The sequence below is a fragment of the Cetorhinus maximus genome, chromosome 20 (genome assembly GCF_964194155.1).
Source record: "Cetorhinus maximus chromosome 20, sCetMax3.hap1.1, whole genome shotgun sequence".
NCBI lineage: Eukaryota > Metazoa > Chordata > Chondrichthyes > Lamniformes > Cetorhinidae > Cetorhinus > Cetorhinus maximus.
The window spans coordinates 22,276,835-22,304,476 of NC_135898.1; the positions used below are offsets into that span (position 1 = coordinate 22,276,835).

The 27,642-nt window shown below is 47.7% G+C and overlaps 1 protein-coding gene across 4 annotated transcripts in view; it reads left to right on the forward strand.

Annotated features, from left to right (window-relative positions):
• The first annotated feature begins 368 nt into the window (after positions 1 to 368).
• The window catches only part of LOC144694646 (calsenilin-like), a 60,230-nt gene continuing 32,956 nt past the window's right edge, over positions 369 to 27,642 (forward strand). For 3 of the 4 annotated variants that reach the window (XM_078565238.1, XM_078565234.1, XM_078565235.1), the window contains exons 1-2: positions 410 to 452; positions 8,410 to 8,578. In XM_078565238.1, the coding sequence (XP_078421364.1) occupies positions 447 to 452; positions 8,410 to 8,578 (175 nt within the window). In that variant the 5' untranslated portion in view covers positions 410 to 446. Of the gene's footprint in view, positions 453 to 8,409; positions 8,579 to 27,642 lie in introns of all 4 variants that reach the window. The other variant, XM_078565236.1, reaches the window with a different exon arrangement.

Here is a 27,642-nt window from a genome sequence, read left to right on the forward strand (position 1 = left end):
ACCTAGCTACAGGCAGAATGGCTTCTTTCTGTGCTGTAGGATTCTACGATTCTATCTCCTAATGAAGCTTACTCATAATTCGTCCCCTAAACCGTGTATGTGTGTGTGTATGTGTTCTGTGAGTGTGTGTGTCTGTTTTGTGTGTGTGTGTTTGTGTGTCTGTGTGAGAGGTTTTTTTTGTGTGTGTGTTTTTGTGAGTGAGTTTTGTGTGTGAGTTGTGTTTTTGTTTGTGTGAGTGTGTGTCTGTGTTTGTGTGTGTCGGTGTGTGTTTATGTGTCTGTGTGTGTTTGTGTGTGTGTGTGCCTGTGTTTGTGTGTGTGTCTGTATCTGTGTGTTTGTGTGTGTGTGTGTGAGTCATAAGCAGTGCCAGGCTGCTGATGTACTGAGGGCTTCTTGCTGCCACCCGGGGTTGCTGTGAATCAGAGGACGGAATCCAACTTGTCGATATGCAGGTATGTGCTGCCATTTTAACCTGCCCTGCTGCCCTTGCCTTGAATGCTTGTGTCGCCAACAGTTGATCGTGGATTATATTCAGCACCTTCTCCTTTCTGTTAGAAATGGTGTGCCGGTTTCTAAATGTGATTCTCAATTCACAATCTGCTCATGTCTGTCATCCCAGGCAGTCATTGTTCTAAAAATAGGTCAAATCCCAACAGGGGAACTGTCTGGCATGTGATATTATTCACATTTTAAGAGCAAGAAGAATGATTCTCCATCCTTTATTGTTTCCTGCTCAGTGCCTCTGTCTCTTCATCTTTATTTGTCGGGCTGTTTGCTTCTCTCTCGCACTCGCTCTGTCTTTCTCTCTGCCTGTCTTCAGACCTACCTGTTTTCTTTCCTCAATTTGTTTTCCTCTCTTCTTTATTCTTCTGTCTTAACAATCGTCGGTGACAGTCCCTGCAACTACAGGCTGCAAATAGCAATCACAATATTATGAGGTAAATTCTGTGCTTCAGTCCTAGGCCAGGCATTGAACAACGCCATCAAACAGCACCGTTGCCACAGTTGTTGGAAACTACAACAACAACCTGCATTTATATAGCCCCTTTCATGTAGTAAAGCATCCCCTAGGCGCTCCCCAGGAACATGATCTGAGATTCGACACCGAGGCACATCAGAAAGTATTCGGAGAGGTGACCCAAAGCTTGCCGAATGCTGGAGGTTCTGAGGGGCATCTTACAGAGTGGCAGAGAGCTTTAAGGAGCGAATTCCAGAGTGAATTCCAAGCAAAAGAAAAGCTCGCATTTCTATAGAGCCTTTCATGACCACTGTGTTAATAGGATGCAAGTCAGTTGGTGAAGTAGAAACCAAGACACAGAGCTTCTCTTCATAGGGAGAGTTCATTGACTTGTTCAATCTCATAGCTCTCCACACCCCAGTGTCCCAACAGTCCCCTATTTGTTAAAAACAAAAAGCTAAAAGCTACTGCGGATGCTGGAAATCCAAAACAAAAACAGAATTACCTGGAAAAACTCAGCAGGTCTGGCAGCATCGGTGGAGAAGAAATTTCTTCTCCACCGATGCTGCCAGACCTGCTGAGTTTTTCCAGGTAATTCTGTTTTTGTTTTGGAGTCCCCTATTTGTATTCTTTTGAGCAACTAAACAACTGCTCAAATTAACAAAGTAAATTAAAGTGAAAGCCCCCATGGGACTCTGTACGTAAAGAAAAATTTTAGAGGAACCTTACCAAATTAATATGTCATTTTGGGGGCTGATGAAGCATTCCAGCCCCCCCTGGTGTCCACCAGTCGTGGAAGGATTCGAGTGTACTGACGGATGCTGTGTGCTCCCTTCCAGGGACCACTTAGCAGCGGAAGTGGGGGAAGACAATCTGCCCCCTATTTATATGTGCTCCAAGTAAACAATGCTCTTCACCTGTGTACCTTAACAATATTATTAACACACTGGACACCCCAAAGAACTTCACAGCCAGCGAGGTACTTTTTGAAGTGTAGTCACTGTTGTAATGTGGCAGTCCATATGCACACAGCAAGCTCCCACAAGCAGTAATAGGATAATGACCCAGGTAATCTGTTCTTTTTGTTGGTTGAGGGGGGTCAATATTGGCTGGGACACTACGGAGAACTCTTCTCCACAATAGTGCCATGGAGGACTCTTGACATTGAGAGGACCGATGGTTTAGCATCACACCCAAGAAAAAGCACCTCCGAACAGTGCGGCAACCCTTGCACTGGAGTGTCAGGAGAATTGTGCATGCATTGCTATCATAAAACACAGCAACAGATTGTTCAATTCAGTCTCCAAGTTAAAAGAAAATCATTCACGAAGCCACAAGGGCTGTGGCTGTTGCTATCAGTCTCTCTCTCAACGACTGAAAAGCATTTCTCTGAGGGGAAACCTCCCCCTTTTCACGGAGACAGGATATGTGGCCCTCTCAAGGGATGATCTGGTGATTTGATGGCCACGCCTGAATAAATCCTTCAGCACGACCCTTCAATCAGCGGGAACTATTCATGGGATCATTGTGAAACATGATGAACTGAGCAGCCTTCTGACAATCTGCCACACCAGATGTGACTCAGCAGGTTTTGCAGTGTTTTCTGCAATGAGTTTGGTTCAATATTTAGATTGGTGCTGACTTGTGCTATGTATCAATGCTGTGCACTGTAACTCTGCAATGTAAGGAATTTAACCCTTTCCCAAGCCAAACCTCCTGTAAAGCTCCACCCTCGACACAATCCATGCACCTTTCTCTCTTATCTCACCTCGTGACCCCTTCCCTTCCCTCCCCCTCCACTCTCCAAGATCATGTAGCCCACCTCCTGCACCCCTCAACACTATTCCCACCAAACTGCTGACTTCCCAACTTCTCCTGGTCCCCATGTTGGCCGACATTGTTAATGGTTCCGTCTCTTCAGGTACAGCCCGCATCGCCTTTAAGCGTAATGTCATCCCACCTCTCCTCGAAAAAGAGCAAACCCTTGAATTCCCACCATCCTTGTGAACCACCATCGCATCTCCAACCTCCCTTTCCCCTCCAAAGTCCTTGAGTGTGCTGTCACCTTCCAGACCCATCCCTGTCTTCCATGGAATTCCAAGTTTGAAGCCCTCCCATCAGGTTACTGCCCCTGCCAAAGTTCCAAAACAGTCAAAGTCACAAGTGGCATCCTGTGTGACTGTAACAAAGACAAACTATCCCTCCTTATCCTTCTCCACCTGTCTGCAGCCTTTGACGTGGTTGACCACACCTTCCTCCTCCAGCACCTCTTCACTGTCATCCAGATGGGTGGGACTGCTCTCACCTGGTTTCATTCTTACCTATCTAGTCATAGCCAGAGAATCACCTACAATGCCTTCTCTTCCTGCTCTCGCACTGTTACCTCTGGTGTCCCCCAAGGATCTATCTGTGGCCCCCTCCTATTTCTCATCTACGTTCCTCCCCTCGGCAACATCATCCGAAAGCACAGTGTTAGTTTTCTATTGTGAGAACCCTTTCTCTCAAAGCTGATGTTTTCTTTTACAAAATGGAAGGACCTGGCATGATCTGGTCATCTGGATGCTAACTTGGGATTTTTTTTTAAAGAAGAACGTCATACATTCACCTTGAAACTGTCAACAAGCAGGTCTCTCCCAAGAAATCACCTGACCTATATGGTGCTTGAGGAGGAGTTGTTTGTGCTGAGCTGCAAAGCTCTTTAATTAATGAAGCTGGGAGACAAAAAAGGCAATCACGTGGTAGAGAGGAAAAAAACCTTAAGTTGTGAACCTGCTTGTTTGGAAGGGAGTCTTGTTGGAGAACAAGCTGAGGAAGGAAGGCTACCTTGACTGGCTCCCTCTCTCTACCTTGCTTAAGATTGTGTGTGGCTATCAACCTGTAGCCAGCAAACCCTCAGCTGGGTGTAACTAGTCTGCATTTGGACCTACAAAGCTGAGACCAGTGGTGAGAACTTCCAGACATCTATCGGGACCAGTCTTCACATGAGAGGACTCCAGGTCGACAGCGTCGAGACCCTGCGGACTTTACCCTTTATTTTATAACGCTGATCCTCCAAAGCCCATCACTGCAGAGGCACTCTATCTGTTTGTCCATGTGTGTGTGTGGTGCGTGTGTGTGTGGTGTGTGTGTGCGCGTGCGCGCACTGGGGGAATTCTTTTAGGAAAAGATAGATAGTTATACCTCCTGATTACAATTGTGTGTTAATGTTAGCCGGAACTGGCAACTTGTTAAAAGAAGTTTCATTTAAAATAAATTAATCATTCTGAGTTTTTGAAAGAAGCCTGGACAGAGTCTCTTTTCTTCTTGGCACTAGAGGTATAGGTACACAATTGGCCATTTTGGTGAGAAAATTAAACATTTAAATTAATGGTACAGCCTGCGGAGTAGCTGATAACTCGCACACTCCTCCCATCCCAGACTTAACACTGTGTACGCCGATCACACCCAGCTCTACCTCACCACCACCTCCCTCGACTCCTCCACTGCTGCTAAATTATCAGATTGTTATCCGACATCCAGTACAGGATGAGCAGAAATTTCCTCCAATTAAATATTGGGAAGACTGAAGCCAGCGTCTTCGGTCCCCGCTCCAGACCCTGTTCCCTAGCTACCCACTCCATCCCTCTCCCTGGCAACAGTCTGAGATTAAGCCAGTCTGTTTGCGACCTTGATGTCACATTTGACCTCGAGATGAGCTTCAGACCTCCTATCTGCACCATCTCTAAGACCTCCTATTTCCATCACCGTAACATCGCCCGACTTCACGCCCATCTTAGCTCATCCGCTGCTGAAACCCTCATTCCTGTCTTCATTACCTCTAGACTCGACTATTCCAACACGCTCCTGGCTGGTCTCCCACGTTCTACCCTCTGTAAACTTGAGGTCATCCAAAACTCTGCTGCTCGTAGCTTAACTCGCACCAAGTCCCGTTCTCCTGTCACCCCCTATGCTTACTAACCTTCACTGGCTCCCGGTCAAGCAAAATTTTCAAACCTCTCATGGCATCGCCCTGCCCCCCTCCCTACCTCTGTAAGCTTCCCCAACCCCACATCGTGTTGGTGTACACTAATAGCCAGCTGTAGAACTTATCATCTGTTACAGGCTCACTGTGTTATGTTCCAGAAAGCCAGGAGGCGAAGGATAGAACCGGAGCCAATCCTTGCATGCTTTTATCAGCATTTATTTACAGAGTTACACAGTACAAGTGTACATCTCCTAACCCAACACACACTGCTCAAGTGAATCCCCAATTAATGCCCACCACCTGCATATATCTAAACACGATGAATATGTAATTAACAGATTTGCTTCTGTCTATCTAATTGAAAATTAGAGTTTATGTACAGCCAAAATTTCAAAACAAATTAAATCAAAGCATTACATTGTGATATGCCCCTCCTCTGGGATCCATAACAATCTCTTTGTTCCTGCATTTCCTTTTATAAAACAATCTGACAGTGGATGGCTTGCATCCATCCATTTAATTTTACAGATTTCTCTTCCAGCCAGAAATTTACACTTGCCTTCTGTCATTTTCCACGATGGGTGCTAGGATCATCATTATTTAATCTAATTTTTTTTTTCTTTGCTTAAAACATTTCCCAGTGGGCAACCATGCTCTGCTCCCATCTAGTATTCCAGAAAACCAGGAGAGGAAAGATAAAACTGCAGACAATCTTTGCACATGCTGTTGTGAACATTTATTTGCAGAGTTACACATTACAAGCAGGCACCTCCTAACCCATCCACCAGTTTCAGCCTGTCTATTTGTAGGGGCTCAAGTGAATCCCCAGTTAATGCCTATCATTGGCATACAATTAATATACAATCAACATACTGCCTATTCCATCAGGAGCATCATCGAGCAATGTTTGACACCGAGCCACATCAGGGCAGGTGCTTAAATGCTTGGCCAGAGGGGTACATTTTAAAGAGGAGAGACAGAGAGGTTGAGGGAGGGAATTCCAGAGATTAGGGCTAAGGCAACTGAAGGCACGGCATGGAGAACATTGGAAAAGTCTAACCAAGAGGTGACAAAAGGCTTGGACGAGGGTTTCAGCAGCTGATGAGCTGAGGCAGGGCTGGATTCAGGTGCAGTGATCGTGGTGGAAGAGGGTAATGGAGTGGAAGTTCATCCAAGTGTCAAATAAGCATCAAGGATGCAAGCAGTCTGGGTCTACATCATAGTTGCCTGGGAGAGAGAAGGAGAGATATAGTTCGGTGGCTTGGGGCAGTGATAGCAATGAGTGGGCTCCAGATAAATTAGCAAATTACAAGATTTGCATTGCACAATCAGTGAAATACGCTTGAAGCATCGTCACTCTTGTAATGTAGGAAATGTGGAACCCAATCTGTGCACAGCAAGATCCCACTCTCAGCAGTGTGATGATGACCAGATAATCTGTTCTCATGATGCTCGTTGAAAGGAATGCAGGGGGAATGCCCCTGCTTGTCTTTGAAAGAGCGCCATGGAATTCTTTACAGGAGGTCAAACAGGGTTCACATTTCACCGGAAAGGTGGCACCTCAAACTATGCAGCACTCCCTCGGTACTGCACTGGGAGTATCGGCCTTGATTTTGTGCTTGAGCCTCTAGACTCGGCATTGAACCCACAAACCATCTGATTCTGGGATTCTGGAGTGCCACCCACTGAGCCATGGCTAACAGCAGACCTTTGCGCTTTGCATTGGATCTTTCTGGGTGTGTGAAAATCAGCTCTGTTGCCTGTTGTACCCAAGAAGTGAGACCCAAGGATGCATTAGAGAAAAATGGGAAATGAATGAAGCACTCACCAGGTCTGGCAGCATCCGTGGAGCCAGAAGGCGTTTAAGGGCGCAGTCATGAAGTGGTACAGCCTGAGTGTGTTATGCTGATGAGCTTAATTCTTGAGTGTTGTGGGAGCTGCACTCATCCAGGCAAGTGGAGAGCATTCCACCACACTCCTGATTTGTGTCTTGTAGATGGTGGACAGGCTTTGGGGAGTCAGGACGTGAAAGTTGCCTACAATGTTCCATCTTTTGGTTTCTTCTGGAGTTCCAGGTCAGGGCTGCAGCAGGGAGCTCTACACTGGGGGACGGGAATAAAAGAGACCTTTCAGCCATATAAATACTGTGGCTACAAGAGCAAGTCAGACGCTGGGTAACTCACCTTCTGACTCCCCAAAGCCATCTACAAGGCACAAGTCAGGAGTGTGATGGAATACTCCCCACTTGCCTGGATGAGTGCAGCTCCCACAACACTCAAGAAGCTCAACACCATCCAGGACAAAGCAGCCCACTTGTTTGGCACTCCATCCACAAACATTCACTCCCTCCACCACTGACGTACAGTAGCAGCAGTGTGCACCATCTACAAGATGCACTGCAGGGACTCATCAAGGCTCCTTCGACAGCACCTTCCAAACCCACGACCACTATCACCTAGAAGGACAAGGGCAGCAAACACATGGGAACACCACCACCTGCAAGTTCCCCTCCAAGACACTCATCATCCTGACTTGGAAATATATCGCCGTTCCTTCACTGTCGCTGGGTCAAAATCCTGGAACTCCCTCCCTAACAGCACTGTGGGTGTACCTATACCACATGGACTGCAGCGGTTCAAGAAGGCAGCTTCTCAAGGGCAATTGGGGTTGGACAATAAACTCTGGTCTAGCCAGCGATGCCCACATCCCATGAATGAATATATTAAAAAAAGAAGTAATGCTTCAGGTCAATGACCTTTCATCAGAATTGGGAAGAGTGTGAAATATAATAGGTTTTGAGCACGTGAATGAGGGGGAGGGTGGGGAGAAGAACAGAAAGAGAGGTCTGTGATAGGAGGGGAGGGCAGAGAGATCAAATGACAAAAGGATGTAACGCCAAAGGGAGTGGTGATTGGACACATAAAGAAATAAAAGATAGGAGTAGAGGAGGTGTGAATGGCAGGATAGCTACCGTCAAGGAAATAAAAGAGAAACGAAAGAAAACAAAAACTAAATAAAAATGAAGTTACGATCTCAAATTGTTGAACTCAATGTTGAGTCCCGAAGGCTGCAAAGTGCCCCGTCGAAAGAGGAGGTGCCGTTCCTCAATCTTGGGTTGAGCTTCATTGGGATACTGGAGCAGGCCGAGGATAGAGAGGTCAGGGTGGAAAATTAAAATGGTATGACAGAAAGCTCAGGGTGAAGGACTGAGGGAAGGCGTACCGCAAAGCGGTCACCCAGCCTGCGTTTTGCCCCCTTGATGTAGAGGAGATCATGCGGGTGAGCAGCGAATACAGCTGGAAGGAGAGCACGTAAATCGCTGGTTCACTTGGAAGGAGGGGACTTGGACTGTGAGGAGGGAGGAGGCGAGAGGGCTGGTGTTGCACCTCCTGCGCTTGTGCAGAAAGGCGCCACAAGGGAAGGGAGGGGATGTGCGGGGTGACAGAGGAGTGCATTGATGGCGACTGTCTGTGTTGCTGTTCCCAAGGACAGGAGTATACCTGAAGAAGGCCAAGTTAGAAATTCTGTCACGATGCCGGAAGCTGGGTCGAAGAAGGAGCCCGGAAGCTGCCAAAAGCCACACCTCTCTCGGAAGGCACTGATGAAATGCTGCCTATTTAAATGGATTATTAGCCATGGGGTTCCACAGGGATCAGGTAAGACTCCTAACCCCCGCAGGGCATGAGGCGCAGCCACAAATTAAGCCCCATCGGATGCACAGGCCTACCTGTAATACAGAGCTGAGGCCAGGATTTCCTGCTCCCACCCGCTGTGGGACTGGAAATCCCTGCCCCAGGTCAACAGGCCTTTGGGTGGTCCGCCAAGTTCCTCGTCCCCCTCCGCGATGAATCCCGCTGTGGGCGGGACCGGAGAATTCCGGCCTTAAGCAACGAGAGCTCTGTAGGGCAGGGAGGGCTGATGGGAGATTCCATAGAGAGGCGTTTACAATCAGGAAGGGTTTTGACAGAGTAAATAAGGAGGAATTAGCTCCAATCATTTTGAAATTGAAACGTGCAGCGACAGAAGGTTCAGCAACCGTGGGGGACGCACAGATTTAAGAGCACTGGTAAAAGGGTCAGATGAAGGGAAAAGGTTCTAATTACGCCGTCAGTTGTGATCTGGAAGGCGCTGCCTGAAAAGGCAGCGGGAGCAGGCCCGATAGTCACTTTCAAAAGGGGGATTGGAGAAATATTCAGAAAGGGAAAATTTGCCAGAGGGGAGCGGCACCCAAGCAGATAGTTCTTTCAAAGAGCTAGCAGAGGCAGGGTGGGCTGAAGGGCCTCTTTCCAAGCCTTGCAAAATCCTACAATTCTGACCTCGCAGTGATGTCCCATCTTAGATGTTCAGCAGGCCCGAGAAGCTGAGGGCGATGATGAGAAGCTGGTTTTGGAAATTGAAAACTCTGCAGACATGAACTTAACTTTGTCTGTTGCTAAAAAAAATTCTCCGTGCCCTGCGTTGGGAGCTTAAAAGCTCCACTGCCAATCCATCAGGGGCTTTCAGATTCAGGCTTTGCTGTCGGCTTCCTTCCTGTGAAATTTGGCTCCCCATTCGTGACCCTGCTATTATGGTGTGTGATATACAAGTGGGAGCTGTGGCTCCCAGCAGGGGCTGTCTCACACTCTGTCTGCCCCTTGGCCAACTTTCATCTTGTGCTTTTGAGCTCCCCGGATCAAAAGGTACAGTCATAGGTGCAATGCAGGAAATCGGTGGCAGTGACCTTACCTTGTGGGGAAGAGGTGAGTGGGCAGGGAAGGTGGGGGGGAGGCGGGGGGGAGGTTTAGCTGCATCGCTCCTGGACCTACAATCCCACGATGGTGGCGACCAGAGAGTGAGCTACACCAGGCATGAGGAGGGGGCACAAGGGGGCAGATGTAAAAGTCTGCAAACAGGATATGTGCCACAGCAGTGTACTGCTACTGCAGGTGACAGTGTTTGGCTGGCAGTAGACTGTGTTTCTCCTGCTTATTAAAAGGCAGAGAGAGAGAGACAGAGAGAGAGAGAGACAATGAGAGAGACAGAGAGAGAGAGACAATGAGAGAGGGAGAGAGAGACGGAGAGAGGGAGAGAGAGACAGAGAAGAGAGCGACAATGAGAGAGAGAGAGAGAGAGACAGAGAGAGAGACAATGTGAGAGAGAGAGACAGAGACAGAGAGAGAGAGACAATGAGAGAGAGAGAGACAGAGAGAGAGACAGAGAGAGAGAGACAATGAGAGAGAGAGGGAGAGAGAGAGAGATAATGAGAGAGAGAGGGAGAGAGAGAGAGACAGAGAGAGGGCAGGAGTCCTTTCTGGCTTCTGGCCTAACCCCTCCCCGCCGGATGTCCCGCCCTAGAGGCCCAACTGGGCCATGGACTTGGCCGCCCCGAAGCTAATTGCCTGGCACTCCCGCCGTCCAGCTGCCAGTTGGCTGCCCGGCGTTTGATTCGCTGGTGTCCGGGCAGCGGGAGCGAGCGCACAGCTCAATTTTCATTCCGCGCGCGCTCCCCACCCCCCCACACACAACCCCCTCCGGCCTTGGCCTGAGGGAAAATCCAGCCCCACCTTCCTTACACCCATCTCTGAATTGTGACAGTTCCCATTAAATGTGGCGCTGCTGCTAGTCGTCCCTCACCTGGTTGGCAGGCAGAGGGCAGGGACGCTCAGGTCAGAGAAGATCAGGGAAGGAGGCACTGAATAATTCATCAGTGAACGAGGGGGCGGAGCGGCAGCTGGGGAGGAGGTGTTGCCGGGCAGCGATGCAGATAAAGGTCAGTTTGTTCGGCTGACTTTGACAGCCTGGCTGAAGCGTGTACTCTCTGGCTCATGGGGGCACTGGTAGCAGTACTGTGCGTGGAGACTCGCCGTCGCTTCAGCTGGCGGGGGGGTCAGTGCCTGTCGAGCGACGAGACACAGAAGCTGAGCAGCCCCGGACAGCGGCAGCCAGGTACGGGCACTTGGAGCGGCTGCCTACACCTCGCCGAGCACTGCCCGCGGCCTAAATGCGGGGTAGCAGCTTGCGAAGGCCATGCAGGGCAGCCGGCTGGTCATTTTGGCCGCGGGCAAATAGAGCGCATGACAGCGCTGACAATGTCGCTGCGTTTAAGGCACTGGATGAGGGAGACCGGGAATGGCAGGGGGGGTGGAATATGAAGGGATGGGGTGGGGAGATAGTTAGATTCAGAGGTGCCCTGACCGAGTGAAGCCCGAACGCTAATGTAGACCAGCTAACCAGAATGGCTGTTTCTGCGCTGTCGGAATTCTACTGGGTCATCGAACAATCCCCCTTCCTGATCTTCTCAAGCACCCCGGAGCTCTGCTGTGCCGCCAGTGATAAAACGGGACCACATCCCGGCACTCCGGCCCCGAGCAGATTGGCGCTCGCTCCCCAAAGGCGCCGCGGGTGGGTCAGTTGCGGGCAGCAGGGAGAGGGGGGCAGGGGCCACCAGACTTGGCCTGGCGTGTGGCCGGGCCCCTGGCCGATCCTGGCAGCCTCCCGCTGGGAATCGCCGAGGCGCTGGACCCTGGAAGGTGTCCGTTCCGGCAAAACCTTTCCAACGTGGTTCACTGCCCAGGCGGACATTTGGAATTGAACGCCGATCATGTCGGGCACTGCTGCTCTTCCCTCAGACCTTCCCGCTTTCCCTGCTGCCCTCCTGAGCACAGCCAGGCGGAGCCAGCAAGAAATGAGGATTGTTTGAGCTCCTTATCGCTGCCTTTCGAGCAGAGGAAGAGGAGACTGTGCGACTAGACACTAACAGCAGCACCTGCCAATATTCCAGCTCCCCCCATCCTTCCTGGGGAGATTGCACTAATTATATCCCGAAGGAGTAACTGGACAGTGAGTCACATTTCCCTTTCAGGAAAATTTCCCTCCCCAACTCCCCCCATCACCTCCCCTCACTTCCGAATGAATTGTGGGAACTGTCACAAGAGGCTCATTAACCATCAGGACCTTTTTTAAAATTCTTTCCCGGGATGTGGGCCAGCATTTATTGCCCATCCCTAATTGCCCTTGAGAAGATGATGGTGAGCTGCCTTCTTGAACCGCTGCAGTCCATGTGGTGTAGGTACACCCACAGTGCTGTTATGGAGGGAGTTCCAGGATTTTGACCCAGCGACAGTGAAGGAACGGCGATATATTTCCAAGTCATGATGGTGAGTGACTTGGAGGGGAACTTCCAGGTGGTAGCGTTCCCATCTATCTGCTGTCCTTGTCCTTCTAGGTGGTAGAGGTCATAGGTTTGGAAGGTGTTGTCGAAGGAACCTTGGTGAATTCCTGCAGTGCATCTTGTAGATGGTACACACTTTGTGTCAGTGGAGAGAGTGAATGTTTGTGGATGTGGTGCTAATCAAGTGGGCTGCTTTGTCCTGGATGGTGTCGAGCTTCTTGAGTGTTGTGGGAGCTGCACTCATCCAGGCAAGTGGGGAGTTTCCATCACACTCCTGACTTGTGCCTTGTAGATGGTGGACAGGCTTTGGTTAGTCAGGGAGTGAGTTACTCGCTACAGAATTCCCAGCCTCTGACCTGCTCTTGTAGCCACAGTATTTATATGGCTCGTCCAGTTCAGTTTCTGGTCAATGGTAACTCCCAGGATGTTGATAGTGGGGGATTCAGTGATGGTATGTCAAGGGGTGATGGTTAGATTCTCTCTTGTTGGAGATGGTCATTGCCTGACACTTGTGTGGTGCGAATGTTACTTGCCACTTGTCAGCCCAAGCCTGGATATTGTCCAGGTCTTGCTGCATTTGGACATGGACTGCTTCAGTATCTGACGAATTGTGAATGGTGCTGAACATTGTGCAATCATCAGTGAACATCCCCACTTCTGACCTTATGATGGAAGGAAGATTGATGAAGCAGCTGAAGATGGTTGACGAGTAACTGTCTGTGATCCACTGGGATTCACCGCAACTAATTTCCCCAAAGTTGATGTTGGACAGGCTACAGCTACTGCTCCTACTCTCCCCGACACCCTAAGATGATGCTGGACTGAGCCTTTGACTAACCCTATCACCCCTGCCTCTGGATCAGGAGCTTTATATGTGCTCCAGACAGGCGTCGGTCCTGATGAGGAAAAGCTTTGACAGAATGTCTCTTTTTCAGTAATACTGTAGCTCTCTGTTACCAAGCGAGCGCCTGTCAAGCCTCTAAGCAGTTCAGTAAAAATGCTCTGGGATCCGTAGTGTTCAGCTTTTTAAATTGGAATTAATACTTAGAAATTCAGTGAATTGTTTACAAAAGAAAAACCTATTAATCTTGCAACGTTTGAGTCTGTGACTTGTATCAAATGTAGAATCACTGGGCTTTCGATACCGCACACTGTTTAAGTTGCCACTTAACACAGCAGATCCCACCTCACAGAGAATCACAGCATTCCCTTAGGAAAGGATTCTCATGTCATCGGGAAAAATGACACCCTTTTAATTGACTTTAGCCTGTGGCGTTTAAGCCTAATTAGCATCCGATTATGACAAGCAGACATCCTCATGTGTCAAATTGCCCCTTTATCAAATGAGATATCGATCTTTTCTCTAAGTGTTTAGGGATGTGTTTCCCAATTCGCTTGGCTTTTACAATGAGAATCATAAGTCAGTGACCTTCAGAGTACATCAGGAAACGCAAGTCTACAAATCTTCAGGGGCAAGTTGTCAATAAAGGTGCCGTATTTTTAACACAACACAAAAACAAAAACAAAAATAGCTGAAAAAACTCAGCAGGTCTGACAGCATCTGCAGAGAGGAACACAGTTAACGTTTCGAGTCCGTATGACTCTTCAACAGAACTAAGTAAAAATAGAAAAGAGGTGAAATATAAGCTGGTTTAAGGGGGGGTGGGATAAGTAGAGCTGGATAGAGGGCCAGTGATAGGTGGAGATAACCAAAAGATGTCACAGACAAAAGGACAAAGAGGTGTTGCCGTATTTTTAATTGTAGCAACGTGTCAGGTGTTAAACTTCTAAATCTCCCAGCGAGCTGATGCGTTGTCATAGAGCCATAGAATGGTTGCAGCACAGGGGGAGGCCATTCAGCCCGTCGTGCCCTTGCTGACTCTCTGCAAGAACAGCTCGCCGAGTCCCACTCTCCTGCCTTCTCCCTGTCGTGTCCTGCAAGTTTTCCCCTTCTGAATTCTCTTTAGACAATCATGATTGTACCCGTCTCCTCCACACTCTGAGGCAGCGAATTCCAGATCCTAACCACCTGCTGATTGAGAAAAGATTTTCCTCATGGTGCCTCCCCTCCTTTTGTCAATTACCTTATATCTGGGCCCTCCCCTTCTCGATCCTTCCGCCAATGGGAATGGTCTCTCCCTATCTACTCTGTCCAGACCCCTCATGATTTTGAACACCTCGATCAAATCTCCTCTCAGCCTCCTCTTCTCCAAGGAGAACAGTCCCAACTTCTTCAATCTATCTACATAACTGAAGTTCCTCATCCCTGGAACCATTCTCGTGAATCTTTTCCACACTCTCTCTAATGCTTTCACATGTGGTGCCCAGAACTGGACACGGTACTCCAGCTGAGGCCAAATCAGTGTTTTATACAAGTTTAACATAGCTTCCTTATGTCATTATGTAACTATTGACAATGATGAGAATTTGTGTTTGTATAGCTCCTTCAGCACACTAAACCGACCTCAAACGTTTCAGAGACATTTTGTTGTCAGACTAAGATGGACGCTGAGACTAAGGGGGAGATATTTGGGGGTGGTGTGGGGCAACATTAAAAGCTCATTGAAAGCTCTTAAGAGAGGAGACAGAGGTGGAAAGGTTTCGGGAGGGGATTCCAGAGCTTAGCTGGAGGCACGGCTGTCAGTGGAGTTGTAGAAGTCGGGATAGAGCAAGAGGCCAGAGTCGGGAAAGTTTAGGGGGCATTTGAAGGCTACAAAGATATCTATTGACAAGGCCATGAAGAAATTTAAACATGAGGATGAGAATTTAAGATTGCAGGTGACGGTGGACTGAGAACCAGTAAGTGCAGTATCATACACAGGAGCTCATGAATCCCTGTGGCACAGTGGGTAGTGTCCCTGCCTGGGAACCTAGAGCTCTGGGTTTAATTCCTACCCCAGGACTTGGTGGCCAAGGGTAGTGTGTTTGTAATGTGACCAAACAGGTGGCTTGTCAACTTATAAATCCTTGTAGGAGTGGGAGAGATCATGGATGGAAAAAATTGGAGGCTCTCCCATAGCTCCAGACTGCCACAACATGCATGTAAACAGTGTGTTGAGTGATCTGTAACATGTGCTACTGCCACACAGAAATTCACCACCAGATGGAGCCACTTGCTCTCAGTTAGCCAGTACTTGCCCCAAGCTGTGAAATATGATGCAGAGAGATCTCTGGGCAGGCATCTGAGTTCTCCAGCCTGTGTTCCTTACAGTATTTGAGTGAACCCAGTCACTTGAAGGCCCAATAATGATTTGTGCTCTAAGCTAAACGTGGGAGAATGAAGGGTGCTAACCTTGTGAGACAAGAGTGTGTGAAGATTAACAGGGCCTTTGTGAATGCTCGATATTATCTGAGTCTATGTTTAAACTGTTATGTCCACCTCTTACATGAAAAGACTTGTGTACTGCTTCAGTACAACCTGTCGGTGCTTCATAAAGTGGGAGCCCAGGAAACACGGTAGCCAATTGGCGCACAACAAGCTCCCGCGAAGTGCAGTGGCCAAATAACCTGTTCTTTTCTTTTTGTGATGTTGATTGAGGCAGGACCACCAGGGAGAGGGCTCCCCTGCTCCCTTTTTCAAGGTGACATCATGGCATTTTTTTACATCTACCCAGGAGGGCAGGCAGGGCCAGCATTTTAACACCTCACCCAAAAGACAGCGCAGCTCTCCCACAGTACTGCACTGGGAGTATCCGCCTGGATATTCGCGCTGAAGCACTGGGGTGGGACTTGAACCCTCAAAATCCTGATTCCGCAGCAAGAGTGTTACCTCCCCCCCCCCCCCACCCCCCGAACCACAGGGACTGTGTCACTCACAGCTGGCTGCTCGACTGTGGCCTCACGGCTGATCCCGATACCTGAGGAGGGAGGTGGGGAACAGGAAGCATTCCTAATCCCAGTGGAAATCCTTTAATAAAATGAAACTGGGCTAATCCCAGTGTCCAGTTGTGCAAGAAATGCTGCAGACGAGTTCAGCTCATCCAGCTGGTGTCGATGGGGCGGCAAATCGAATTGTTTAATGGCCGAGCTAGCAGGGTAGCAGAAAGGAGCAATTATCTATGGTAAAAATAGTGCAGAGTGTAAGTTGACACCCCCTGAGAGAGAGGTGTGAGAGTAGAGAGCCAGCTAAATAGATAAAAGGGGCTAGAATAAATGACTGACAGCCAAAGCTTTTAAGATCAAATCCAGTTGAACGAAGGCAATGGAAATGGGAACAAATTATTAACAACTTACATTTATATAGTACCTCTAACTTAATGAAATACCCCAAGGTGCTTCACAGGAACATTATAAAACGACATTGGACCCCGAGGCAAATAAGGAGATACGTGGGCAGGCGACCAAAAGCTCGGTCAAAGAGGTAGGTCTTAAGGAGTGTCTTAAAGGAGGAAGGTGAGGTAGAGAGTGGGGGAGAGGTGTAGAGAGGGAATTGCAGAGCTTGGGGCCCAAGCAGCTGAAGGCACGGCCGCCAATAGTGGAGCGATTCAAATCAGGGGGTGCTCAATAGGCCGGAATTAGAGGAGCGCAGAGATCTTGGAGGGGGAGGAGATTACAGAGATAGGGAGGGGGTGAGGCAGTGGAGGGATTTGAAAATGAGGATGAGAATTTTAAAATCAAGACTTTGCTTGACCGGGAGCCAGTGTAGGTCAGCGAGAACAGGGGGTGATAGGGGAACGGGACTTGGTGTGAGTTAAGCCACAGTATTTATATGGCTAGTTCAGTTCAGTTTCTGGTTAATGGTAACCCCCAGGATGTTGATAGTGGGGAATTCAGAGATGGTAATGCCATTGAATGTCATGGGGTGATGGTTGGATTCTCTCTTGTTGGAGATGGTCATTGCCTGGCACTTGGGTGGCGTGAATGTTACTTGCCACTTGTCAGCCCAAGCCTGAATATTGTCCAGGTCTTGCTGCATTTGGACATGGACTGCTTAGAGGGGAGTCATTTTTTAAAAAAATATATGAGGTTAATCCCACCCTACCAACCAAATCATCACATCTGTCCAAAACATGGGACCAACCATGTTCGAGAGAAGAGCTCATTGTTCCCAAGAAGTGAAGCCTGAGGCCTAGCCAGAAACAACTGCAGCTGGTTAAAGCACTGTCCAACTCTGTCACCAAGCCAGCCCGGACATTAAACCAAAAACCCCTCGTACAGCCACCCCACGTCAAGAAACCATGATGAGACAAAACCATTCCAGGCTGGATGGTAATACAAATAGCATTATTGATCCCTCTACTTTGCTCTGTGTGCCTCTGCAAAGTGCTTACTCATATCATCACGGATAGCCTGTTCAATAATTAACTCAGCTCCAGTCTATTAAACAAAACAGCTTGAAGCGAAATTTCCAACCATTGCCAGCTGCCATTAACAAGCAACATCGAGATTATTAAATTAAACAAACTCTCTCGGAGCATATCTTCCAGGTAATATAGCCAAACAATGCTCAAGTTACATGACAATTTCCTCATTAACGGCCTCAGCAAGCATTTTCTTTGGAGGAGAGCACAACTCGAATCTCCAAAGGGAATAAAACGTACTTTTTTAACCGCACTTGACAGTGAATCTCATATCGGTGTCATAGGAACACAGGACTTAGTGAATTCAGGATGCTTAGATTTTTCTAATCTGTACCGCTCAATTTTGTTTGAAGTCAGATTTGATAACCTGGCATGTATGTAAGGTCTGATTCTGTTTTTGCACCTTTGACCCCGGGAGTTACCGTTGACCAGAAACGGAACTGGACTAGCCATATAAATACAGTGGCTACAAGAGCAGGTCAGAGGCTAGGAATCCTGCGATGAGTAACTCACCCCCTGATTCCCTAAAGCCTGTCCACCATCTACAAGGCACAAATCAGGAGTATGATGGAATACTTCCCACTTGCCTGGATGAGTGCAGCTCCCAAAATACTCAAGAAGCTCGACACCATCCAGGACAAAGCAGCCCACTTGATTGGCACCCCATCCACAAACATTCACTCCCTCCGCCACCGACACACAGTAGCAGCGGTGTGTACCATCTACAAGATGCACTGCAGGAAATCACCAAGGCTCCTTTGACAGCACCTTCCAAACTCATGACCACTACCATCTAGAAGGACAAGGGCAGCAGATACATGGGAACACCACCACCTGGAAGTTCTCCTCCAAGTCACTCACCATCCTGACTTGGAAATATATCGGCCGTTCCTTCACTGTCGCTAGGTCAAATTCTTGGTACTCCCTCCCTAACAGCACTGTGGGTGTACCTACACCACAGGGACTGCAGCGGTTCAAGAAGGCAGCTCACCACCACCTTCTCAAGGACAATTAGGAATGGGCAATAAACGCTGGCCTAGCCAGCGACGCCCACATCCCATGAAAGAATTTTTTTAAAAATTGCGTTGTAAAAATGCTCCATTTATTTTACCAGTTCAAATGTGGGCCATACCTTGCCCAATGAAAGTTTCTGTGCAACACTTGGAGGAAAGGTATGTAAGTAGAACAAAGGAGCTCATGTTCAAATTCTGCAGCAACACAACATCACATGTAGGAATACAGGAACAGGAGGAGGCCATTCAGCCCTTCGAGCCCATTCCACCATTCAATTAGTCCAACTGATTTGTACACAACTCTATTCACCCTGCCTTTTTTCCATAATCCCTTGATATAAACATTCCTTAAAAGCAGGCAACCTTCTGACCTCCAGCGTCGAAACCAACAAAACCATGAATGAACTCACCCAGAGTTTACTTAACAGCAACCTGGCTTTGTATGGTTAAAATGACACAGCCTTATCTGGGCAATGCAGAGATTGCCTGGAGAAAACTATGCCAATCATCCAATCAGTGGGCAGGCAGCTCCAGAGTGTCGGAAGTCCCACCGTGAGAGGTAGGTGCTGCTGAGGCAGGTAGGCGGGTGAGGGCATGTCAAAACATAAGCAGAGGAATAAAATTAAATAATCATTTCAGGGGAGGGGTAAGGATCATTGGGCATCTTTTGATGCCCCTGGATCCTTTTCCAGCTCCAATGGGCTCCAATCTGCTGTAGGAAGGCCGCCTCCATTGAGCTAGTGTTTCCCGATCCATCAATTCGCTTCCAATCCCGTAACCATGGGATCCGGGAAAATTCTGCCTGATGTACCATTGGAAATAAGGCCATGGAAAGTTGAGTGACGAAGGTTAATAGGAAGATGGAGCTTTCACAAGAGACACTGATGTATTTACAATGGTGTTAAATTACCGCTTTGTCCAACCACTACTGAACGGTTTGGGTTGCATCAGTCATTGCCTTGTGTTTTGCAATGACCCTGCTCCCTTACCATGAACCTAACCTCAGCCTCACTGCCTCTTGTTTACAGGAACTTTTCGAGGACCTGGGTAAGTTAATGGATGGGGGTAGCCAGTTACGGGATGGCAAATTCCAAGGGCAGTGCTGGTCGCCCACAAAAGCCACACGCCCAATTCAGAGGGCATCGCATTCTTGACAACCTCCAGCCTGGGTTTCGACGAAAAGAATTCTTTACATCTTTAAAATACAAGCAATATTCATGTCTTAGTGGCCAACTGTGAGTGTCAGCCCCCTTAAAAAGGAAGCAGACTTGTTTCCCTATGGCACCTCCCACATCCTCAGAACCAAAGAACGTTGCAGCCAGTGAAATACTTTTAAAAATCTAGTCACCGTTGTTAATGTTGGAAACGCAGCAGCCAATTTGCCCACAGCAAGCTCCCACAAACAGCATTATGCTAATGATCCAATAATCTTTTTGAGATGTCGATAAATATTGGTCAGGAGTCCCTGGCGCTTCTTTCAGAAGAGTGGCGTATGATCTTTGACGTCCATCTGAGGAGTCATGGAGTCATTCCAACATAGAATGAGGCCATTCAGCCCCTCGAGTCCATGCCAGCTCTCTGTAGGTCAACCCAGTCAGTCCCATTCCCGCCCCCCCTCTATCCCCATAACTCTACGAGTTTATTTCCCTCAAGTGTCCATCCAATTCCCTTTTGAAATCATTCATCGTCTCCGCTTCCCCCTCCCTCGTGGGCAGCGAGTTCCAGCTCATTCCCACTCGCTGTGTAAAAAAGTTCCTCCTCACACCCACCCCCCCGTATCTCACCCAAAACCTTAAATCTGTGTCCCCCTAGTCCTTGCACCATCAGCCAATGGGAACAGCTTTTCTTTGTCTACCTTATCCAAACCTGTCAGAATCTTGTCCACCTCTATCAAATCTCCCCTCAATCTCCTTTGCTCCAAGGAGAACAACCCCAGCTTCTCCAACCTAACCTTGTAGCTAAAACCCCTCATCCCTGGAACCATTCTGGTAAATCTCCTCCGCACCCTCTCAAGGACTCTCACATTCTTCCTAAAGAGTGGTGACCAGGACTGGACACAATCCTCTAGTTGTGGCCTAACCAGAGTTTTATAAAGGTTCAGTATAACATCCCTGCTTTTGTCCTCAACACCTCTATTTATGGAGCCCAAGATCCCATATGTTTTACTAACCACTCTCTCAATGTGTCCTGCTACCTTCAAGCACCAGTGCGCATGAACCCACAGCTCCCTCTGTCCCTGCCACACTCTTTAAGCACTGGGTCATTAAGTCTGTATTGTCTTTCCACATCCCTTCTTCCAGAATGCACCACCTCACACTTCTCTGTATTAAATTCTATCTGCCACTGGTCCGCCCATTCTGTTCACCCATCTATGCCCTGTTGGAGTCGATTGGTCCCATCCTCACTGTCTGCCGCACCTCCAAGACTGGTATCATCGGCAAATTTTGAAATTCTACTCTGCATTGCAATATCCAAGTCACGCATAAATGTATTTAAAAGAAACACAGTGATCCTAGCACTGACTCTTGGCAAACACCACTGTCTCCCATCCTGCAGTCTGAAACACAAGTCATTAATCATGGCCTTGCTGGTTTTTCTCTATGAATTAACTTTTTGTCCATGGACCTCAATTTTGTTAACCAACCCTTTCTCTGGTGCTTTGTCAAGCCCTTTTAGAGAACAAAGGGGGCCTTGGTTCAATGCCTCATCTGAAAGACAGCACCTCCGACAGTGCAGCACTCCCTCAGTACTGCACTGGAGTGTTATCCCAGGCCTCGTGGTCCAGCCTTGGGGCTGAGACATAACCCCACGATCTTCTGACAAATATTTTATACCACAGACATCAATTTTTAAAATTATTCATTCATGGGATGTGGGCTTCGCTGGCTCGGCCAGCATTTATTGCCTATCCCTAGTTGCCCTTAAGAAGATGGTGGCGAGCTGCCTTCCTGAACAGCTGCAGTCCCTGTGGTGTAGGTACACCCACAGTGCTGTTAGGAAGTGAGCTCCAGGACTTTGACCCAGTGACAGTGAAGGAATGGTGATATATTTCCAAGTCAGGATGGTGAGTGACTTGGAGGGAAACTTCCAGGTGGTGGCGTTCCAAAGCATCTGTTGCCGTTGTCCTTCTAGGTGGTAGTGGTATTGGGTGTGGAAGGTGCTGCCATAGGAGCCTTGGTGCTCCCTGAGCCTGGCCTGCTTTAATAGAATTCTTAAATGGAGTTCTGTGTTTCTGGAATTGATGGAGCCATTGGGGTTGTGACTGTGAGCTTTGGATCATTTTTTCAGAATGACTCCATTGTATCCAGCAATGTGTTGAAGGTGAGGTAGGACCTCCAGCAAAAAATGTACTATATGGCCACAGAGACTGCTGTAGACTGTCTGCTATAATACACTGTTTAAATAGACTGTGTAGACTGTCTGCTGTAGTGCACTGTTTAAATAAACTCTGTAGACTGCTGTAGTGCTTTGTTTAAATAGACTCTGTAGACTGTTTGCTGTCATGCGCTACTTAATAGACTCTGAATAATATTTGCTACAGTGCACTGTTTAAATAGATTCTGTAGACTGTTTGCTATAGTGCGTTGTTTAGATAGACTCTGTAGACTGTTTGCTATAGTGATCTCTTTAAAAAGACTCTGTAGACTGTTTGCTCGAGTGTGGGCAATATTTGTACAACCCCCATTAGATCATAAGAAATAGGAACAGGAGTAGGCCATTCAGTCCTTCAAGCCTGTCCTGCCATTCAATAAGATCATGGATAGTGGCCTTAACTGCACTTTCCTGCCTGTCCCCCATAACCCTTGACAGCCTTATCAATCAAACATCTGTCTAACTAAGCCTTGAATATATTCAATGACCCAGCCTCTACTGCTTTCTGTGGAAGAGAATTCTAAAATCTAATGATTCTCCAAGAGAAGGAATTCTTACTCATCTCCTTTTTAAATGGGATACTCCTTATTTATAAACAGTGCCCCCTAGTTCTAGATTCCCCCACAAGAGGACACTTCATCCCAGGAATCAGCCGAGTGAACCTTCTCTGAACTGCCTCTGATGCAAGTATATTCCTCCTTAAATAAGGAGACCAAAGCTGTACACAATACTCAAGGTGCCGTCTGACCAATGCCTTGTAGGGTTGTAGCAAGACTTCCCTACTTTTATACCTTATCCCTCTTGCAATAAAGATCAACATTCCATTTACCTTCCTAATCGCTTGCTGTACCTGCATGCTAACATTTTGTAATTCATGTACAAGGACACCCAGATCCCTCTATAATGCAGAATTCTGCAGTCTCCCTCCATTTAAATAATACTCCAATTTTCTACTCTTCCTGCCAAAGTGGACAATCTCACATTTACTCCATTTGCCAATTTTTTGTTCACTCACTTAACCTATCTAAATCCCTTTGTATCCTCCTCACAACTTGCTTTCCTACCTATCTTTGTATCATCAGCAAATTTGGCAAAATACAGTCTGTCCCTACATCCAAGTCATTAATATAGATTATGTAGTGCTCAGAGTTTCAAACAGTTGAGGCCCCAGCACTGATCTGTGCGGCACTCCACTAGTTACAGTTTGCCAACCTGAAAATGACCCATTTATCCCCACTCTCTGTTTCCTGTTAGGTAGGCAATTCTCTATCCATGTTAATATATCAACCCAACACCATGAGCTCTTATCTTGTGCTGCAAACTTTTATGTGGCACCGAATGCCTTTTTGGAAATCCAAATACACCACATCTATTGGCTCCCCTTTATCCACCCTCTTCAAAGAATTCCACTAAATTTGTCAGACATGATTTCCCTTTCACAAAACCATGTTGAGTCTGCCTGATTGTATTATGAGTTCCCAAATGTCCTGCTACTACCTCCTTAATAACAGGTTTGAGCATTTTCTCAATGACAAGTGTTAGACAAACTGGCCTATAATTTCCTGCTTTCTGGATCCCTCCTTTCTTGAATAGTGGTGCGACATTTGCGGTTTTCCAATCTGCTGGGACATTTCCAGAATCTAAGGAATTTTGGAAGATTACAGCCAAAGCATCCGCTCTATTGGGCCACGGCTTCTCAACACTGTGTAACCTTGAAATATCAGTGGGGATGTCACATAGAATTAGAAGCTACATATATTCACACACAGAAGCAGACAGAAGGAGTATGTCCACGCATTGTGCCTTTTCCAACTGAGCAAAAGCTTAGGGGCCAGCCATTCCCTGGTTCATTCCCCACGACAATCCCTTGACCAATCAGAGTCGACCTGCCTGGTTTGAATTTAAGCAAAAGCCTGGCAGTTAACCACTCCCTGGTGCATTCTCCATGGCAGCACCTCTACCAATTAGAACCCACTTGCCAACCGTGTAGCACTCTCTTCTCATGCAGTGTAAATTGTTGTTCCCTTTATTGTTGGTATTCTTGTGAATCTGCCTTGATGAGTGCAAGATGGAAAGCTTTGACAGTATGTCTCTTTTTTCAGCAATACCCCAAGAATTAAAATAATTGATCTATGCGATTGAGAGCAAGTAACTAAATGCTAATAAGCATCTACTGGTATTCAAACTAGTACCAGCACAAGTCAATCCTCTCAGAGTGGTCAGATTTACACTGGCCTTACCTTGGAACTCATATTGGCTGAATTTTTCAGACGTTGGGGGTGCTGCTCAACCCCCAGGAGAAAAGACAGTTGCAAACCAACCTACTTTAAAAAAGGGCCCCCCGCTGTGATAATGCACTGTGGGTGGGCATAAAAGGCTGAGGGTTGGACTTCGGCCCCTCAGTGGAAAGAAGTCCCGCCCTTGAGAGCTACCAGCTAATCTGATTGGCCGGCAGCTCTTACAGTCCCAGCAGCACTGCAAGAGACCAGTGGGCACTGCTGGGACTGAGAGGAGGCCCTGGGAAGAAGTGTTATGGATGCAGACAAGGTGGGTCAAGGGCCTCTTAGCTGGGAAGGGATCGGGTACCCTGGGGAGGGGGGGACAAGAGGGTGGGGTGCTTTGGAGGCCAGGCAGGATGGCACAAAAGTGGGAGGGTACAAGCTTAGGAGGGAATGCCCAGCCCCCAAAACTCACCCGCTGGGGAGGAAGGGCTGTAAAATTCCACCTTTAAATATGAAAGAAATAATCATGTAGTAATTGCAGAGGCGATGGCATAGTGGTATTGTCACTGGACTGGTAATCCAGGGACCCAGGGTAATGCTCTGGGGACCTGGGTTTGAATCCCACCATGGCAGATGGTGGAATTTGAATTCAATTTGATTTCATTAAAAGTCTGATGATGACCATGAAACCATTGTTGATTGTCATAAACACCCATCCGCTTCACTAATGCCCTTTAGGGGAGGAAATCTGCTGCCCTCACCTGGTCTGGCCTACATGTGACTCCAGACCCACAGCAATGTGGTTGAGTCTTAAAAATGCCCTCAGAACAAGGGCAATTAGGGATGGCTAATAAAAGCTGGCCTTGCCAGCGATGCGCACATCCCATGAATGAGTTTAAAAAATTAGTGTGTCCTTGAATTACAACACGTAGCATCAGTGGAGGGACCTTCTTTGTCGGCATCATCATGGATGCATTGGGGCTGAATGGCCTGTCTCTATCCTGGAAGTACTTTGCAGTGCTCTCGAAAGCAAGCGGCTTTGAGCCTTGCACGGGTACTAAGGGCTTAATCCCTCCCATTGTTAGCAAAGAGGTCACAAAATATGACTGGCTAGGCAGAGTTGGTGGGCGGGAGTGTGAACGCGCATACTGAACCCCCACCGTTTGTGCTGGATGTAACCAGCCAGGGAGCCATTTGTGATAACTGGACCCCACACCCTGCCAGAGTTGTGTCTGCACTGGTGATGCTCAGTGCTGCTCAGACATGGCTTGGCCCGGCCCACCCAGAAGGCCCTGCCTCGTTTGGTACTTTCCTTTCAAAGATCCTTGGAGCCACTTAATAATTTATGACCAAGGCCAGCGATGGAAAATGTTCAGCGGAAGACCAACAGCAGCAGAGTTTTGGATGTAAAATGTAGCTATTGACATTATTTGCTGAATAATTTACAGTGTGCCATTACCACTTTCCCAAGTTAAAGACCTGTCCTTGCCTTTAGATTGGAACTGCTACAGATTTGCAGATTTTATTATTCTATTTCCACTTCCCTTTTCTCTGAATCTTGCACCCTTTTCTCCAACTGTTTGATGGATTCACTTGGCCCCACTCTTGCTGCCTGGGACCCCAAGCTCTGGAATCCCACCACCCCCACCCCCGCCACCCAACTACACCTCTCCTCCTCTCCCCTCTCTGATCCTTTAAGACACTCCTGAAAACCGACCCCTTTGACCAAGCTTTAGGGTCACCTGTCCAAATACCTCCTGTCATAGCTCGGGGCCAAACTGAGGTAATTGCTCCTTCCTTGAATGACATTCAGGGGCATTTTATACATATTGCAAGGCCTTGCTCTCTAGCCTAACTGATGACTTGTGGATGTTCGCGAGGGATTTGGATTCATCAAATCTGATAATTTATTGAAATGAGCAGTTAAAACGCTATAAATCTGAATCTTTATTAAATCACAGCCCAAGGTCAGCTCCATCATAATATCACTACAGTCAGCACCCTCCGAATCATTGCTTTTTAAAATTTCCCAAACTCATTATGACCACTGCATCGACCCTGGGATTTATCCTGAAATATTAAGCATTGCCGGATCAATATGAGGTTTTAGCCTGCCCTGATACATACATTAGTCAACGCAGGTAAATATTGACCAGGCTTAATGGGGCCTGGAGGACCTCGTATCTAGCATGGCTGAGCCCATCCCTCGCCATTATGCTGAGGGTGAGGGTATAGTTTTGTTCAGCTGCAGCCCTTCAAAGCAAAGACCCCTCGGCAATTTACCTTACCAGCTTTGGCCAAGTCACTGCAGCCCCGGAGTGACCTGATCTTCCCAAAAGGCCTTTGGCTCACACTTATTTTGGGGGGGCAATGTGGGTGTCACTGGCTAGGCCAGCATTGATTGCCTGTTCCTAATTGCCCCTTGAGAAGGGGGTGGTGAGCTGTCTCCTTGAACCAGCTGCAGTCCATGCACTTTGACTTTTCTGCAGAGGCTTTGCACAGCTGAGTGTCTTGTGAGGCCAGTTGAGAGTCAGCCCCATTTGGATATGGGGATGGAGTCACTTGTTGACCAGACCAGGTGAGGACAGCAGATTTCATTCCCTAAGGGGCATTAGTGATGGGTTTTTACCATAATCAATGACACTTCTCATGGTCACCATACCATTAACTGAATTTAAATTTGACCAGCTACCACATTGGGATTTGAACTCATGTCTCCAAAGCATTGGTCTGGGCCTCTGGATTACTAGTCCAGTGACATTACCAGTGTGCCGCCACACCCCCAAGATTGGAATGGAACAAAATCTTTCTGTGGTCTGTCATTCCATTTAGGATATTCACAGAATCACAGTGCAGAAGAGGCCCTTCGGCCCATCGAGTCTGCACCGACACGACAGAAACACCTGACCCACCTACCTAATCGCATTTACCAGCACTTGGCCCTTATCCTTGAATGTTACAACACTTCAGAAGGGGTTATGAGTGTAACAAATGCACAGATCATACAGAACATGGGTAGGTCAATCAACAGTTCGTCAGACACTCGCAGGTAATATGTAATTTGGATCAGAGACAGACCCTGTGCTACTCCAGCCAGACAAGCAGACTGCTTATTAGGGTTTCCTCCATGATCGTGTGAGTTTATTCTGAAATGTGTCAAGAATATTTTCAACAAAGCAGGTCACATCTAACAAGGGTTAGATACAGAGTAAATCTCCCTCTACACTGTCCCATCAAACACTCCCAAGACAGGTACAGCACGGGGTTAGATACAGAATAAAAGTCCCTCTACACTGTCCCATCAAACATTCCCAAGACAGGTACAGCATGGGGTTAGATACAGAGTAAATCTCACTTTACACTGTCCCCATCAAACACTCCCAGGGCAGGTACAGCACGGGGTTAGATACAGAGTAAAGCTCCCTCCACGCTGTCCCTATCAAACACTCCCAGGACAGGTACAGCATGGGGTTAGATACAGAGTAAAGCTCTCTCTACCCTGTCCCATCAAAAACTCCTAGGAAAGCTACAGCATGGGGTTAGATATAGATTAAAGCTCCTCTACACTGTCTCCATCAAACACTCCCAGGACAGCTGCAGCATGTGGTTAGATATAGAATAAAGATCCCTCTACACTGTCCCCATCAAACACTCCCAGGACAG